The following is a 16,338-nucleotide window of genomic DNA, read 5'->3' as shown; positions in this document are numbered from 1 at the left end:
GTTTATTTATAGATATATTAAGTTTATTTTTGTTATGTACTTCTGTTTTGTGTAGGACTTGGAGCAGGCAGCCTATAACACGGTTGTATGTTGTTCTCGTCAGGTATGTGGCATAAAGAAGGTTTATTTTCTTTATTGTTGTGAGACATGGTTGGCCCTTTTGTCATGTTGTCCTGCGGGAGAGGACTTGGAGCGGGCAGCCTACAACACGGTTTTATGTTGTTCTCATCAGGTACAATAAATCAAGAAACCGTCATTTTAAAGACAAACTGTGTCATGGCCTGATCACTTAAAACCAGCACAACGCAGAAAGGATCCAGTTACACTAGCATCTGCTATCATCTCATCTGTAGGACAGTACACAAGTGCCATCTTTCCATCTTTAATGGTTGACCTTATAAAATGGTACTTGATGTCAACATGCTTGCACCTTTGTCTGTATACAGGATTCTTCACAAGTGCAATAGTGCCCTGGTTATCCTCATAAACAGTAGTTTGAACATATTTATAGGAATCCATAGCTTTCAGCAGTTGCTCTAAATAAATACACTCCTGTATTGTTAGAGCTAAAGCCATGTATTCGGCTTCACATGTTGACGAGGCTACTGTAGGTTGCTTTTTGCATCTCCAAGATACCAGTGAGCTATCTTTACTCATGCTCACACAGTAACCAGACGTGCTCCGTCTATCACTAGTGTCTGCGCCCCAATCTGTATCACTGTATGCCTGCTTTTTCTAAAATTAGCTGCTTATCAACAGTACCTTTAAGATAACGCAGCACGTACTTCACTGTCACCCAGTTTTCCTCTGTGGGGTTCGTAAAATGTTGTGAAAGCTTGCTTACCACGAAACAAAGGTCAGGTCTCGTACAAGCAGCTAAGTAGATGAGACTACCTACAGCTTCCCTGTATTTCCTTACATCTGTAATCTTAAGCGCATCATCAGCGTAGTCAAGCTTTTGTTCACATGGGGTCTCGCGTGTTCTGCAGTCCTGCATATCAAATTGTTTGAGGATCTTTTCAGCAAACCTCTGCTGTGACATTATTACACATTCATCAGTCTGACTGAAGTCTATGCCTAGAAAGTGTTTCGGCCTGCCTAGGTCCTTCATCTTAAGCATGTTGGAGAGCATTGACTTCACTTGCTCTAGGCTTCTCGTGTTGTTCGTTGCGATTATCAGATCATCCACCCAAATGACTATTATCACCTTCCCTGTCTGCTCTGACTCTTTTGTGTACACACAATGGTCTGCTGGGTTCTGTGTGAAGTTGTCACTTATCAAACATTTATGTAGTATTTCGTTCCAATTTTGACCCAACTGTTTTAAGCCATAAATTGACTTCTGTAGTTTACATACTAGGTTGTTCCCCAGTTTTTCATAACCTTCAGGTTGGTCCATGTAAATGTCTCGGTCTATTGGCACATGTAAGTACGCTGTCTTCACGTCCATTTGATATAGTAACAACTTCTCTTGGGCTGCCTTTTGCATGACAACATGCACACTTGTTATATTGGCTGTGGGTAAGAATGTCTCACTATAATCTATTTCCGCTCTCTGGCTATACCCCTTCGCCACAAATCTGGCTTCGTACTGCTCATGACCATCACCACCCTCCTTAATAGAGTATACCCACCTACCTCCCACTGTTTTTCTGCCCTCTGGCAAATTGGTCAGGGTAAAGGTTTCGTTCTCCTCTAAAGACTGCATTTCCTCATCCATTGCCCTCTTCCATTTACTTGCCTGTGGAGATGTCATAGCCTGTTTAAAGGTCAGTGGTACACCACATACTGCTCGGTAACAATAGTCAACACTGGTGAGTAGACTATCATCATCATCAGTATTTCCCTGAGTAACGTTATCACTAAGATTACTCGGGGGGCTTACGATTTCTAGTGGGATATCTTCTACTGTTTGTGTCCTGTGGCATCACTTTGTGGTGCTCCTCGCCATCATCCTCTGGAGATTCTGGACTGTCAGTCTGTACATCTGTGCTCTGAGCACTGGATTGCAGTGAGTCTGTCTTGTCAGTATTTGCGATGGGGTCAAATCCTAATCCCTGTGTCTGAGTCTCGCTGTCACAAGTGGTTTTAGTGATAAACTTAACCAGCCTGTGTTTCTGCACTTTTCCTTTGTTGGGGTAATAAACTAGAAAAGCAGGGCTCCCTTTGTCATGCCCCACGAAGAAGCCCTTCTCACACTTGGGATCTAGTTTGTCCTTATTTTGTACATAAGCATAGTACTCTGACCCGAATTTGTGCATATTGGCTAGATTACACTTCTTCCCTGTCAGTGCTGTGTATGGTGTTGTGCCACTGTGCTTGTTAAAGCATCAGTTTCTGGTGTAGGCTGCTTCCTGTACAGCGTAAGGCCATAGGCTTTTTAGGTAATTTACTGTCAATGAGCCTACACCTTGCCATCTCGAAAAGAGTACGTCCCTCCCTCTCAGCTATCCAATTTTGGTGTGGGGAGTAAGGACAGGACGTCTCATGTCTGATTTTGTTCTTTCTCAGGAGTGTCTTAAATTCTCTGTTTTTAAACTCAGTCCCGTTATCTGACCGGATGCACTTCATACTGCCATAAGGCGCTACATCAGCCAGGAACTTTTCAGTAGCCTGTGTGGCATCACTCTTCGCCCTGAGGAAGTATGTAAAAACTACTCCTGTGCATACATCTGTGAAAGATTGCATGTATTTGTAACCATCGATTGAACCATTGGTCATTGGGCCAGCTAGATCAGTATTTACCAACTCAAGTGGTGTTTTCACCTTGTCAGTTGCATTTCTGTTTCTCGTCTGAGTAACCTTCCCCTCTATGCACACATGACATTCTTTGTCAGGCTTGCGCTTTGCACCTTTAATGTGCATACCTACGGTTACATTTTGCAGTTTCAGTATGTCGTCATAGTACCAATGCCCCATAATCTCGTGCTAGGTTTGGATATCATGGCCAACATTGCACATGTCGTTTCATCACACTCGGATTGCAAATAGTACATTCTATCACACACTTGAATGTTAAACTGTCCCATCAGGCGCCACAAGAACATTATTACCTTCTTTGAAGATTACCTTGGCACCTTGTGCTGTGGCACACTTCACAACAAGAGTTCTTGTGGAAATGAAGGAATGCACAGGGCATTCTTTAGAGTCACTGTACACCTACATCTGTTGTTGTCCACGAGACATACCTGTGCATCTCCTCTGCCTTCCGCCAACCCGAACATCCGCCTCCCGTCGACCAGTTCCATGCTGTGGCTCTCTGGCTTGAATGAGCTATCGAAGGTTTTAAACCGGCTTTTGTCGTTAAGCATGTGGGACGGCTCACCTGTGTCAACGATCAACCCCTTTTTCTCAATCTGCCGCTGTTGCGCCAGCTTTCAGGTGTCCCCGGTTTTTGCTCGGAATGTGAAGTCGTCTCTCTCCTCAATCCGTCCTCCACCGCTCGCTGTCCGTCCGCCACTGCTGCCGCCACGCCCGCTGCTGCTGTTACTGCCGCCGCCGTTGTCGCCTCCGCCGCTTCTGCTGTCTTCAGCGCGAGCACACTTGGAACTCTGTGTGCACTCTTTCTTCCTGCAGGTTCTGTTGCTGTGGCTTGTGCTTTTGCAGGGACCGCACCAAACTTTCCTTGTGCATTCATCTTTTCAATGTCCCTTTTCTCCGCACCTCCAGCATGCCATCTCTGTTGAAGATCCGCTGTTCTTTTTCTTCAGTGCTGTGCGGGCTTTCAGCACCCTTTCTCCCACCATCTCGGCTTCTGGCTCTGCTTCCTCCGATGCCTCGAAGTTTCGTAGCTTCACCTTGAACTCATTCAGTTTTATCTCCGCTGAGCTATGTGTCACCATCAGCGTAAATGGTTTGTATTTCTCTGGAAGTCCCCTCATAATCATCGTCATCATCAGCCCCTCACTCGGTGCTTCGCCTGCACCTCTCAGCGCTGTGAAGATTTGCTCCGCCCGGATAATGTACTCTGTAACAGTCTCTGTTTCCACTTTCTTTAGCGAGGTTAACGTTATGTACAATGAAACAATCCGTGGCCTGCCGTTGCCAATGTAATGCTCTCTCAGCACTTGGAGACTCTCGTGTCCTATGTTTTTACAGTCTCTGAATATCAGTCCCAAACTGACGTTGTCCAGTAATGGTGCTAACGCACAGTAAGCATCAGCGATTCGCTTCTCGTCCTCGGCTTGTTGCTCCGCCGTCAGCGGTCTACCCGGCTCTTTCAGAATAGTCTCTTTTAATCCTACACAGTGCATAAAACACAGCATCCGTTCTTCCCAGAGCTCATATTCTTCGGCCTTACCGTCAAATATCGGCCATTTTGCCTTTTGCTGCGCCATAGCTAGCTACCACGTTTTTGTCGTCGCGCTTTCCGTTGTTGTAACTTTGCTTGTCTTCGTCACTTCTTCCCGTTGTTGCAACTATTTGTCGTTCGTCACTGGGCCCATAACCTGTTAGCGCAGGCTAAATATTTGCAACATTACGAAAGGTAGACAGACAACTTCTCTCTTTTAAGCTCCGAAAGCATAGAAGCCTTTTGTCTTTTATTTCTCTCTTTTTTCAACAACATTTACACATATATCTTCTCATCAGAGAACGGCACCCCCTAGCAGTGTGGAATAGGTAAGTTATGGTACAAAATACATTCAGTCAGTCATACACATGTCAACAGGTGGGAGTCAAAAACCGGTTCCTGTTCAGAACCGGTTCCGTGTTTTCCAATTCCGTGGCACCGTTTGGCAGCTCGCTTAACGATTCTCTCTTCGATTCCGTCGGCTCTGAGCAGCACAACGTTAGCACAACGTTTTTTTACGCAAGTTCCGTCACGTTTTATATGCAAGTTACGCACACGGCGTTCAGTAAGCATGCGTGCGCAGTGTCCAAAATTAACTTTGTTATTCACCGGCCAAGTTGGCTGGTAGATGTAAAAATCAACCAGCCAGGCATATTTTTTACCAGCCAAAATATTAATCCTGACCAGACCTTAACTTTTATAAAAATTAAGAATGAGATTATGTTAATTTTGGGGGGCGTGGTTGGGGGCGTGGCTGACTGGACCCTGGAAGAGAAATATTTGTTTCCTGACTTAAAAAAAAGAAAATATTGTAGTTAATTATAAAAGACACAATATGAATTATCAGATTCACATCCAGGCGATAAAAAAACACTACAGATTATCATTATTCTATCCATGTTTTTATTTGTGAATGAGGCAGAGTTTCATCAAGCCTGTACGGTTAAAAAATGTCCACTCAGCTGCAACACTTAAAGCACTCAGGGCTCACGCTGCGTCTTTACGCTGATCTAGCTGCTGGATTTTACCCTCGTGTGCTGCTCCCCCGATGTTACAGGTTACATGTAACATAATTTTGCGCACCTGAATTCAAGCGCAAGGCACCACGCCCACCGAAGCACCGCTGGTTCTGTGTCGTTAAAAACAAAAGAGCATGAAAAACAGTTACTGACTCTCCTACTGACTTTAATTGGGACATTTTGGTACGAGTGGAAGGACATTAAACGCAGCGATTCACGTTTTGAAGGCTGGCCGCTGATAAAAGCACCTGGCTCCGAGAGGGGGCGGGGGCGCAGTAAGAGCGGTGAAGCACAGAGCCGCAGCGCAGGTAGAAATCTGAATAAATAGGAATGAAACTTATAAACAATTAGCAGATCTGTTTTCTGGTTCTGAATGTGAAAGAAGCTGAACCAGCTCCGCAGAAGGCGTGTTTAGACTGAGCTCTGGATGGACAGAGCTGTGAACGGATCATATGGGTTTCGTTATTTTTATGTTATTTTTATGTTATTTTTATTTTATTTGGTACAAACATTTACACGCAATGTGGCAGCTAGCCCTCTGAAATTCACTCGCCAAACGGGAAATTTACTCGCATTTGGCGATTGGCGAGTGTTAATTTCGGACCCTGCGTGTGCGTAACTTGCGTGACCAGGCTTGAAGCAAAACAAAAAAAATTGCCGCCCCATCGGGTAAACAGGAAAGTTTAGCTTAATTTTAAGGAAGAGAAAGATGGCAACGAGATGCTTTGCAATCATTGCAAAGTGGCAATTATATCCGCGGGAGGAAATACATCCAACAGGCAGAAACACCTGCGCACATAACATACAATTTACCGGATTCTTACCGGACAGAAGCTAAAGTTATGACCAGCATGGAAGGCAACTCTGGTGGTAAGTAGCTAGTTTTACATCACTGGCTGGTTCCTAGTAAATCATACGCCATTTCTGGAAATAAACCAATTTCCTACATCTCTTTGGGGTTATTAAGAGAGTGTGCCTTTATCGTTAATCCAGCCCTTCATAGGTAGCATGTTTAATTAGAACTACTGGTACCTGGAATTCTTACATGATTCTAGCTTTGGCAATGGATGTAACGAAACATGCTACGAAGTTGCTCCGCGGTTCAGGGAGGAGAGAAAGGTGACGCTCGTTTATTTAAATCAGGGGAAGATGAGTTTATTTCCCAAAATTGTACAGTAATGCTTTTTCATTAAACAGATGGCTTCTCCGTTAGATTTAGATGACTGAGGTTATCTAAAGAGAGATTAATAAGCAACTGTCACAACAAACTTGCATTTTATTGTATTCTAAACAACTCATCTACTGTATTTAAGTTTGTTCTTATATTCCTTTTTTATTTAATTATATTCCTTTTTTTATTTAAACAAATATAAATGTTACTCCAGTTGCACATTTGCTGTGGACATCTTGACCTTGTTAGTTTGTAAGGTCGTGTGATAGTTAAGTAAACAAAGTTGATGCTCATCATCAAACTGTTTGTTCTCCTTTTTTCCCAAATTGGAATCGAAAAGAGAATCGAAAAGAAATCGAATCGTTTCACAGAATCGATAAGGGAATCAGAATCGTGAAAATCTTTTCAATTCCCAACCCTAGTAGTATACATTGTCACATACTGACTTTAAGGTCAACACTGACGTTAGACACATCAATGCACCCAAACAACATAAACATTTGAGAATTTTATATATAGAGCATCTATTTTTCTTTTTAGTGTCATAAAGTCTGTCTTCTGCCTAAAAAAAGCTAAACACTGGTTTCTCATAACTGACCCCAAAGGGACGGGGTAAAAAGAGAGGAGGAAGAGGCCAAGAACGGAGCCTTGATGCACTCTGCATTAGTGGGACTCTTTAATAATATAAAAAGCAGTTCTCCATTCTTAAATAATTTCCCTCTGGGAAATGTTAAAGTATTTCTGATTCTGATTAAAAAAGGAATAATGCCGGCAGAAACTTACAACTTACAACTACTTTATAACTTTATTCAGTGATTATTTGTACATGTGGGGTCTGTTTCATTTGATCCATTCATGCGGGTCTATCTAGTAACAAAACCTATTTTACAAGAATAAAGCAGCAGCTGAATGGACTCAGGAAGGTGGAGTTTTGGTTGCAGCAGACAGAATTTCTGCAGATGAGCCAAAATCAGAGCAAACTGGATTTTCCTCAGGAATCTGGCATGGACCACAGAGCCCTTTACTTGTTGAGAAGGTGCAATATTGAGTGTAAATGTTGTGAATAGAGATTAAACAGACGTGATTCTGCTCATATCAGGCAGTCTTGGTATGTTAGAACAATCCCAGGAGAACAGTTTTGTGTTTTTCTGTTTAACCCACTAACTGGACAGTAAGGTATTGACACTCCTCTTTCACTTTTTAACCAAAGGAAAACATCTCCACTTCCATGTCTAGTCAGTTAAAAATGAGACACAGTTGACTGGATCCATTCTCCACCGCTCCCCCAGCCCAAAAAATGAACATAATCTCACTCTTAACTTTCCTTAAAAGTTGAGAGGTGTGATGATAGCAGATCTAGTTAGCTGAAATCTTTCTCTTCTAACTCTGTTCCAGCTCCATAACATTGTGGAACAAGCTAAAGGGCTCCTGAGAGACACTGTGGTGTTGTTAGGCTTGGCTTGTCATGGACTGTTGTTGCTGTCCTCACAACAGGAGACTATGTGAAGCCAGACAGCCAACAAGATGAAAAAAGTTAACCACACAGGCTTGATGTCCTTCACTTCTCTGAGGAACCTTTATTCAGAGATCTGACCAAGATGGGAGGTCTCACTCTGATTGAATATCAGATCCAAACCTTTTTAACTATTGTAAGCATGAATTTACTTGGACTCATTTTAAACTATGAACTAGTTTATTATCTTATTTATGTCATTTATTCCCACCATGAATTTATTGCTGTCTTTTAACAAAAGGCAGGACACTGTTCATTTGTTCTCTATTGTTCTTCATCTCAATAGTCTTTTTCCTGGTTAAATAAAACTAAAAATGAAGCTGTTGTTCCTTTCCTGTTTCTTGGTGTAGGGGTGCTGGAGAGGCGGATTTAAGGTCCATTCATACCCTACGTTTGGCCTACACGTCCGTATTTCTGTCTGTACGTTCTATCCGTTGAGTCTTTCATACCTCCGTCCGTTGAGGTGCGCAATAACCAATATTTCCTGTAGGTGGCTGTGCTGGGCGCCAATGACTCGTCATTGATCAAACATGGCGACGGTCCAAGACGTGATTTTGTTGTATTTGCTCCATAAGCGAAAGAAAAGTAAAAAAGAGATCGACAGTGAAATGTGAGGCCATTAAACACTAGTCGCCCTTTTGATGGGGAATTTTGCAGTTTGGTGTTGCCATTGTTTAAAGCCCAGAATTATAACCTTCTTTGTGATTTTGTTGACATTTTGTACTACAAACTCGATAGCGCCCCCACCTTTTCCGGTAGTATTGTTCTGTATTGATCCGTTTCGTCTGTAATCGTAAGCTCCCAATATTCGTGTCAAAATACGGACAAAATCGACGGTTAGAACGTATGAAACACTCCACACGTATCTGTATCCGTCTTTTACGTGAGGCATGAATGGGCCTTTAGACAGAGACAGTTCTGCACCATGAGTTCTGTGTCTGTTCTGTTTAGTGACATCCTCTGTTCTGCAGTCAGCTTTAGAAACCTGCCTGCCTTCAGACAACTGTTTGTTAACCAATGGTTGAAGTGCAAATAAAGCGAAATGTCTCTTCTTGTGGGCTCACCTATGTAGCTTTACACAGTGGGGGGGGGAGGGGGGGTTTACAAAGAAGTCATTTACGGGCCAGATTACCACCACCAGCGGACCAGAAGTGGCCCACAGACCACCAGTTCAATAGCCCTGACCTAAAGAGTGATTTTCTAAAGAGGTGAATTATGGGTAACAGCCCAATGAGTGAAGAGCTGTTTAAAGTTTAAAATGTGTCTCTGGATGATTGAATCTTTCTAAAACATCAACATCTCTAAATACCAAAAGCTGCAGCAGAGCTGACATGAATGAGCTGAAGATTTAGAAATCTGAATGGTTGAAACACTCCAAAGTATGAAGGAAGTAGTTAAAGGTCCAAAAACGTCCAGAACCGACTGAACAAAGAAGAATAAACCGGACGGCAATAATGCTGAATCAGCATCAGTCAATGAAGACATCTGGACTCACCGAGCCTTTCTGCAGTTCCTCACAGCTGGAATCAGTCTCCGTCGTCCTCTCTCTGATGTGTTGTACTTCTCCAGGTCCAACTCATCCAGAACCTCCTCTGACATCTGCAGCATGTAGGCCAGAGCTGAGCACTGGAACTCTGAGAGCTTCTCTGATCTGTTCTCTGATTTCAGGAACTGTTGGATCTCCTGATAAATTGAGAGGTCCTTCATCTCCATCAGACAGTGGAAGATATTGATGCTTCTGTCAGGAGAGATATCATCAGTGCTCATCTCCTTCAGGTTGTTGATGACTCTCTGGATGGTTCCTGGACTGTTCTCTGTCTGACCCAGCAGGCCTCCTAAGAGTCTCTGGTTGGACTCCACAGAGAGGCCATGAAGGAAGCGAGCAAACAGGTCCAGGTGGCCATTTTCACTGCTGAGGGATTTATCCATGATTCTCCTCAGGAACTCATCCAGAGATGTTTTACTGTATTTATCTCCCAGGAAGTTCTTCACTACCTTTTTGTTCCTGCTGGTGAAGCAGTGGAACATGTAGACTGCAGCCAGGAACTCCTGAACGCTCAGATGAACAAAGCAGTAGACTGCTTTCTGGAAGATCACGCTCTCTCTCTTGAAGATCTCTGTACAAACTCCTGAGTACACCGAGGCCTCTGTGACATCCAGACCACAGTGCTGCAGGTCTTCTTGGTAGAACATGATGTTTCCTTTCTCCAGATGTTCCAACGCCAGCCTCCCCAGCTTCAGGAGAACTTCTCTGTCAGCCTCCATCAGCTCCTGTGGACTCCTACCATGTCCTTCATGGTTGTTGTTCTTCTTCCATCTTTTCCAGACCAGCTGGAAGCATGTCGTCAGCTTCTTCTGACTCCTCTCATGTCCTTCATGGTACTTGTTGTTCTTCCTCCTGGTCTGGACCAGCAGGAAGTGAGAGTACATGTCCGTCATGGTCTTGGGCAGCTCATCTCTCTGCTCTGTGGTCAACATGTTCTCCAGAACCGTAGCAGTGATCCAGCAGAAGACTGGGATTCCACACATGATGTGGAGGCTCCTGGAGGTCTTGATATGGGTGATGATTCTGCTGGACAGCTCTTCATCACTGAACCTCCTCCTGAAGTACTCCTCCTTCTGGGCGTTGGTGAAGCCTCGTACCTCTGTTACCCTGGTAACACATGAAGGAGGGATCTGATTGGCCGCTGCAGGTCTGGAGGTGATCCAGACCAGAGCCGAGGGAAGCAGGTTCCCCTTGATGAGGTTTGTCAGCAGAACATCGACTGATGACTCCTGTGTGACGTCAGAAACCAGCGGACTGTGCTTGAAGTCCAGAGAAAGTCTGCTTTCATCCAGGCCGTCAAAGATGAAGAGAAGTTTGTGGGCAGCCAGCTGCTCTGCTGGGAGCTTCTGGAGGGTTGGATGGAAAACATGGAGCAGCGTGAGAAGATTGTGCTGCTCACCTCTGATCAGGTTCAGCTCCCTGAACGACAGCAGAACCACCACACGGACATCTTGGTTCTCCAAGCCCTCGGCCCAGTCCAGAGTGAACTTCTGCACTGAGAAGGTTTTTCCAACACCAGCGACGCCGTTGGTCAGAACCACTCTGATGGCTCCATGTTGGTCAGGCGAGGCTTTAAAGATGTCGTGGCACCTGATTGGAGAGTCATGGAGGTTCTGGATCCTGGAAGCTCTCTCCAGCTGCTTCACCTCATGTTGGGTATTAACCTCTTCACTCTGTCCCTCTGTGATGTAGAGATCAGTGTAGATCCTGTTGAGGAGGGTTCCACTTCCTGGTTCATCACTTCCTTCAGTCACACGTTCACATCTCCTCCTCAGACTGATCTTATGTTCCTCTAGAACCTCCTGCAGACCAACATCTGCTGGAACAGAGAAGAAGAGACAACTGAAGGAAAAACCTGATTTAGTGATGAAGTTGGAGCAGAAACATCTGGAACATCAGGAGGTGTCATCATTAGAAGGTCTCTTAGTTCACATGATGTGATGCTAACCAATGGGATCCATCCTTAGAAGCAGAACCTTGTTAGATGGTCAGACAGCAGAGTTCTGCCTCTGCTTTGTGGCCAGTATCTGTTCACTGTCAGGATCTGATTCACAAAGCAGATCAGATGAAGAAATGCTGACAGAAACATGCAGCAGCTTTCAGCAACAGGAACTCTTTAGCATCAGGTCACCATTGTCCTCATTTCTCTGCTTCTATCTGACCTTCTCCCACAAACACAGCAGCTACAGAAGAGGCAGAGAGACAGAAAATGCTTTCTGGCAGCATTTTCAGCCTTAATGAAGGAAATCTGGAGGAAATTCTCTAATCTGCCAGAAAAAACAGCTCCTTGGATCAGATAGTGTTCACATTTCAGATGCTTTTCTCCCTCAGAGACTGGATTGGATGTTTTTAGAGAATAATTACAGATTAGAAATGACATGGGACTGATTTGGTCCTTTAGAAGTAAACAGCAGATAGAAATATTCCATGTTTCTACAAATATATCTGCTGTAATCTGGGATCTATTGTCAGGAACCATAATTTTTCTTTTCATTGTTATGCTGATTATGTCCAGATCTATTTTCCTTTAGTATCAAAATCCAACAACCCTGTACAGTCATTTTCTGACTGCTTAAACGGTGTAAAATCTTGGATGACCTCAAACTTTTTGAATCTGAATGAAAATAAGACAGAAATTATTATGTATAGTTGTAGTCCAGCAGTTTTTCCTTCTGGCTCCTTGGGCCCTCTTACACCTAACATTCGATCATCAGTAAAAAATCTTGGTGTAATATTTGATGATAGGTTGAAATTCGATTGCCAGGTTAGTTCGGTCATAAAAAACAGTTTTTACCAGTTAAGAATTTTATCAAAAGTGAAAGGGTATCTGCCACGCAGAGATCTGGAGACTGTAATCCATGCTTTTATTAATACAAGATTAGATTACTGTAATTCATTATATGCTGTGTTGGACCACTCACTTTTACACCGTCTGCAGTTGGTACAAAATGCAGCTGCCCGTCTCCTTACTGGCACACGTAAACGTGACCACATATCACCCGTTCTAGCCTCGCTGCATTGGCTTCCGGTTGTTTTTAGAATAGATTTTAAAATTTTATTGTTTGTTTTTAAAGCTCTTAATGGTCTAGCCCCCCAGTATTTGACTGAGCTTCTCAAAATCCATGTCCCAGCCAGAACACTGAGATCCTCTAATCAGTTGCTACTGGCCATGCCTAAAACCAGACTTAAAACCAAAGGTGACCGCGCCTTCATGGCAGCGGCACCGAGACTCTGGAATAACTTGCCTTGGCATATTCAATCGTCAGGCTCCTTGGAGGTTTTTAAATCCTCTCTAAAAACACAAACCTGGCTTTTAATCAAGTCTAGGTCTTAATTTGGCAAATTATATTTTATTTTAACATTTTATTTATATTGAAACATTTATCCTATTATATTTTATCTGCATTAAATTTTTCTTTTTGCATTGTGTTTATGTATTTTAGCATTCAGTTTTTATCTTTTATCTGTACAGCACTTTGGTCAACCCCGGTTGTTTTAAATGTGCTTTATAAATAAAGTTTGAGTTGAGTTGAGTTGAGTCAGAGGAAATAAAGGTTTCTGTCTCTCAGACTTTCCTTCCCTCTTTCTGTAAAGCAGCAGTGCAGCAGGTTGTTTTCTCCACCTTTTTGTTTCCATCAAAATGAGCTGCAGCTTTAAGGAGATGTTCAGTTTTAATGCATTTAGCACAAAGGCTGAAAACAGAACCACTTCAAAGCAAACCCAATAGGTTGTTGGGTTGAACACAGACGTTACATTTACAGCAGCTGGAAATCCAGAGATTCAGGGCAAATAATCGATCCCAGAAAGACTTTAAACACTTAGATTCCCAAATGCCAACTAAAGACGAGGAATTAGTCCAACAGAGACGATAGAAGGAAGTTCTGATTGGAGATGTTCAGTCTCACCTGGAGCACAGCTGCTCTGATTGGCTGCCAGCAGTCCAGGTCCTGGTCTGAAGAAGTAAAACAAAAGTAATCACACCCCTTCTCCTTCCTTTAGATCTTAACATAAATGCTCTTCCTAATTCATGCATTACGTGCAAGTTTATAAAACTCTAAGGTCCATTTTTAAACAAATGAATGAATATGCTTCTAAACATATATTTACACATTTACATGCCAACAATTCTCCCTACAGCCAATGTGACTAAGACCATTGTACATGTGTGTATAGCCAGGCCCAATGTTTCTTCAGTGAATACTACTGGTTTATTGACTAACAGCTGATGATTATGGAGCTTTAAGTTAAGATAAAGTTCTAAACTAATTTACTTTCACTTTATAAACTGAAGACTGAGTATATATTATTTTTTATATCTCTGTGGAATCACAAGGATCAGTTAGAAACTGGGTTCTTACTCTGAGTCTGAGGGTCCAGGTTCTTCACTGAAGTCTGGATTCTTCTCTCTGGACCGGTCACTCCTCATAGACGGACAGGTGGATCCTGGAGGTTCTGCTCTGTTCTCCATCTCCTGGACTTCAGTCAGCCTGAGAGAGAAACCAGAACCAGTCAGTTCCCAGTGGTTCAGGTCCAGTCAGTGTTCTGTAGAGCAGAAAACTGGTTCCCATCATGTGTGTAGAGGACCAGAGGAACCTGAGTTCAGCAGGTACCATCTGGGTCTGGATTGTCCTCTCCTTCACTACTTCATGCACCTCCTGATGTCTGCTGGGTCATCTCCTCAGAACCATCTGGAGAAGTTCTGGTTTCTTCAGAAAATGAAGCTAAAACTGAGGGTGAAACCTTTTCAGGTCTGAACTGGAGTCCTGTTCCAGGTCTGTAGAAACATCCAGAGTGAATGAAGGAGGGAACATTTCCTCTGAAGTTCTGATGTGTTGGTTCTGAACACAGCGGCCCGCAAAGATGAACAAAAATGCTGCAGCTCCACTGCTAAAAGGAACTAAAAGGAAGTAAAACTGTATTGAAATAAGAGTATTTGCCCTTGATCTGAGCAGCTAAATAGGATTATCTGCCAACTGAATACAATTTAGCACTTAATATAGGATCAACTCATCTCCATCATCTTATTCCAAGTGAAGTATATCTAATCATCTTATTTTAGGGATCAAAATACTCATTCCATTGGTAGATGATCTGATTAAACAAACTTCTTAATCAATCACTTGATCTGGGTGGCATTAACTTGGCCTCTGGTAATAAAGTACAAAATCTTGGTGTTATTTTTTACCAGGAAATGTAATTTAAATCCCATATTAAACAGGTTTCCAGAGTTTTATTTTTTCACCTCAGGAATATCGCCAAAATTAGAAACATTCTGTCCCGGGGTGATGCTGAAAAACTAGTCCATGCATTTGTTACTTCAAGGCTGGACTATTATAACTCTTTACTATCAGGAAGTCTACAAAATGCAAATCAAAGACTTCAGCTGATCCAAAATGCTGCAGCAAGAGTTCTGATGAAAATCAACAAGAGGGATCATATTTCTCCTATTTTAGCTTCCCTTCATTGGCTTCCTGTTAAATCAAGAATAGAATTTAAAATTCTTCTTCTAAGGTATAAAGCCCTCAATAATCAAGCTCCATCATATATCAGAGCTCTGATTACCCCGTATGTTCCTAACAGAGCACTTTGCTCTCAGACTGCAGGTCTGCTGGTGGTTCCTAGAGTCTCTAAAAGTAGAATGGGAGGCAGATCCTTTAGCTATCAGGCTCCTCTTCTGTGGAACCAACTCCCAGTTTTGGTCCGTGAGGCAGACACCCTGTCTACTTTTAAGACTAATCTTAAAACTTTCCTTTGTGACAAAGCTTATAGTTAGAGTGGCTCATGTTACCCTGAGCTACCTCTATAGTTATGCTGCTATAGGCTTAGGCTGCTGGAGGACATCAGGGTCTATTTTTCTCACTCTACTGATTTCTACTGTTCTCTAGTTTTGCAATGCATTGCATTGAAATGACAGTTGTCATTTCAGCTTTTAACTTGTTGCTCTCTCCCTTTTTTCTTCATAGTAGGTACACCTGGTCTGACGTTCTGTTAACTGTGACATCATCCAGAGAGGGCGGATCACCCGCTACTACCATCTAATGTAGAACAGATTACTGGATCAATGTGTGCTTCTGTGCTTTTTTTGTCTCTCTGCTCTGTCTTCTCTAACCCCCAGTCGGTCGAGGCATATGACCGTTCATACTGAGCCCGGTTTTGCTCCACAGATGGAAACAAAACGTCTCGAGAGTTCTTCTAACACTAAGAATCTTTAGATTTCCATATGAGGTCATAGCCTCCATCTCTATCTAAAAACCTCTTCTATGAGTTCCTCCACATTTTCTGCTGACAACCCTTTGCTTAAGATTTTATTTACCAGACCAGGTCAAACTCTGACAGAAACAGAAATGATTACAGGCCTGTATTGAACACAGGGACTGGAAAGTGTCCACAGAGGACGCTGATCTGGAAGACTTGCCATCATCTGTGTTGTCCTATAGTCACTTCTGCACTGATGCAGTCCTACCCACAGAGACAGTCAGAGTTTTTCCTAAACAGAAAGCATGTGTGGACGATGCAGGCTGAAGGCAGGAAGCGCGGTTCCTGTATCCACAGAGCATGACCTGCAGTGTGGATGCAGATCAGGAGACAGACTGGCCTACAGCAGGGCTACAAGTCAACTGAAGAAATGCACCTTAAGAGTCAAAGAAGGGACAAATGTTCTTTTTCTTTTGGTAGAAGACATAAAGCATATTAGTATAATAGCTCAGCGCTCAGGAAGCATCACTAAAAAGTCTGTTCCTGTTCTCAGGAACTCTGATAAACAGTTTTATGGTTGGCTGCTGGAACCAGAGTCAGGAC

General features: G+C 43.0%; 1 protein-coding gene across 1 annotated transcript in view; it reads right to left on the bottom strand.

The window, feature by feature from the left end:
- LOC105923023 (protein NLRC3-like) overlaps positions 1-11,615 on the bottom strand; it is a 32,346-nt gene extending 20,731 nt beyond the window's left edge. The window contains exons 1-2 of the mRNA XM_036130825.1: positions 11,489-11,615; positions 9,490-11,356 (exon numbers count right to left, since the gene is read on the bottom strand). Of these exons, the coding sequence (XP_035986718.1) occupies positions 9,490-11,356; positions 11,489-11,501 (1,880 nt within the window). The 5' untranslated portion in view covers positions 11,502-11,615. The remainder of the gene's footprint in view (positions 1-9,489; positions 11,357-11,488) is intronic.
- Positions 11,616-16,338: the final 4,723 nt, after the last annotated feature.

This window comes from Fundulus heteroclitus, unplaced genomic scaffold, assembly GCF_011125445.2.
Source record: "Fundulus heteroclitus isolate FHET01 unplaced genomic scaffold, MU-UCD_Fhet_4.1 scaffold_386, whole genome shotgun sequence".
NCBI lineage: Eukaryota > Metazoa > Chordata > Actinopteri > Cyprinodontiformes > Fundulidae > Fundulus > Fundulus heteroclitus.
Note: the sequence above shows the minus strand (reverse complement) of the source record. Positions and strands in the feature narration are given on the sequence as shown.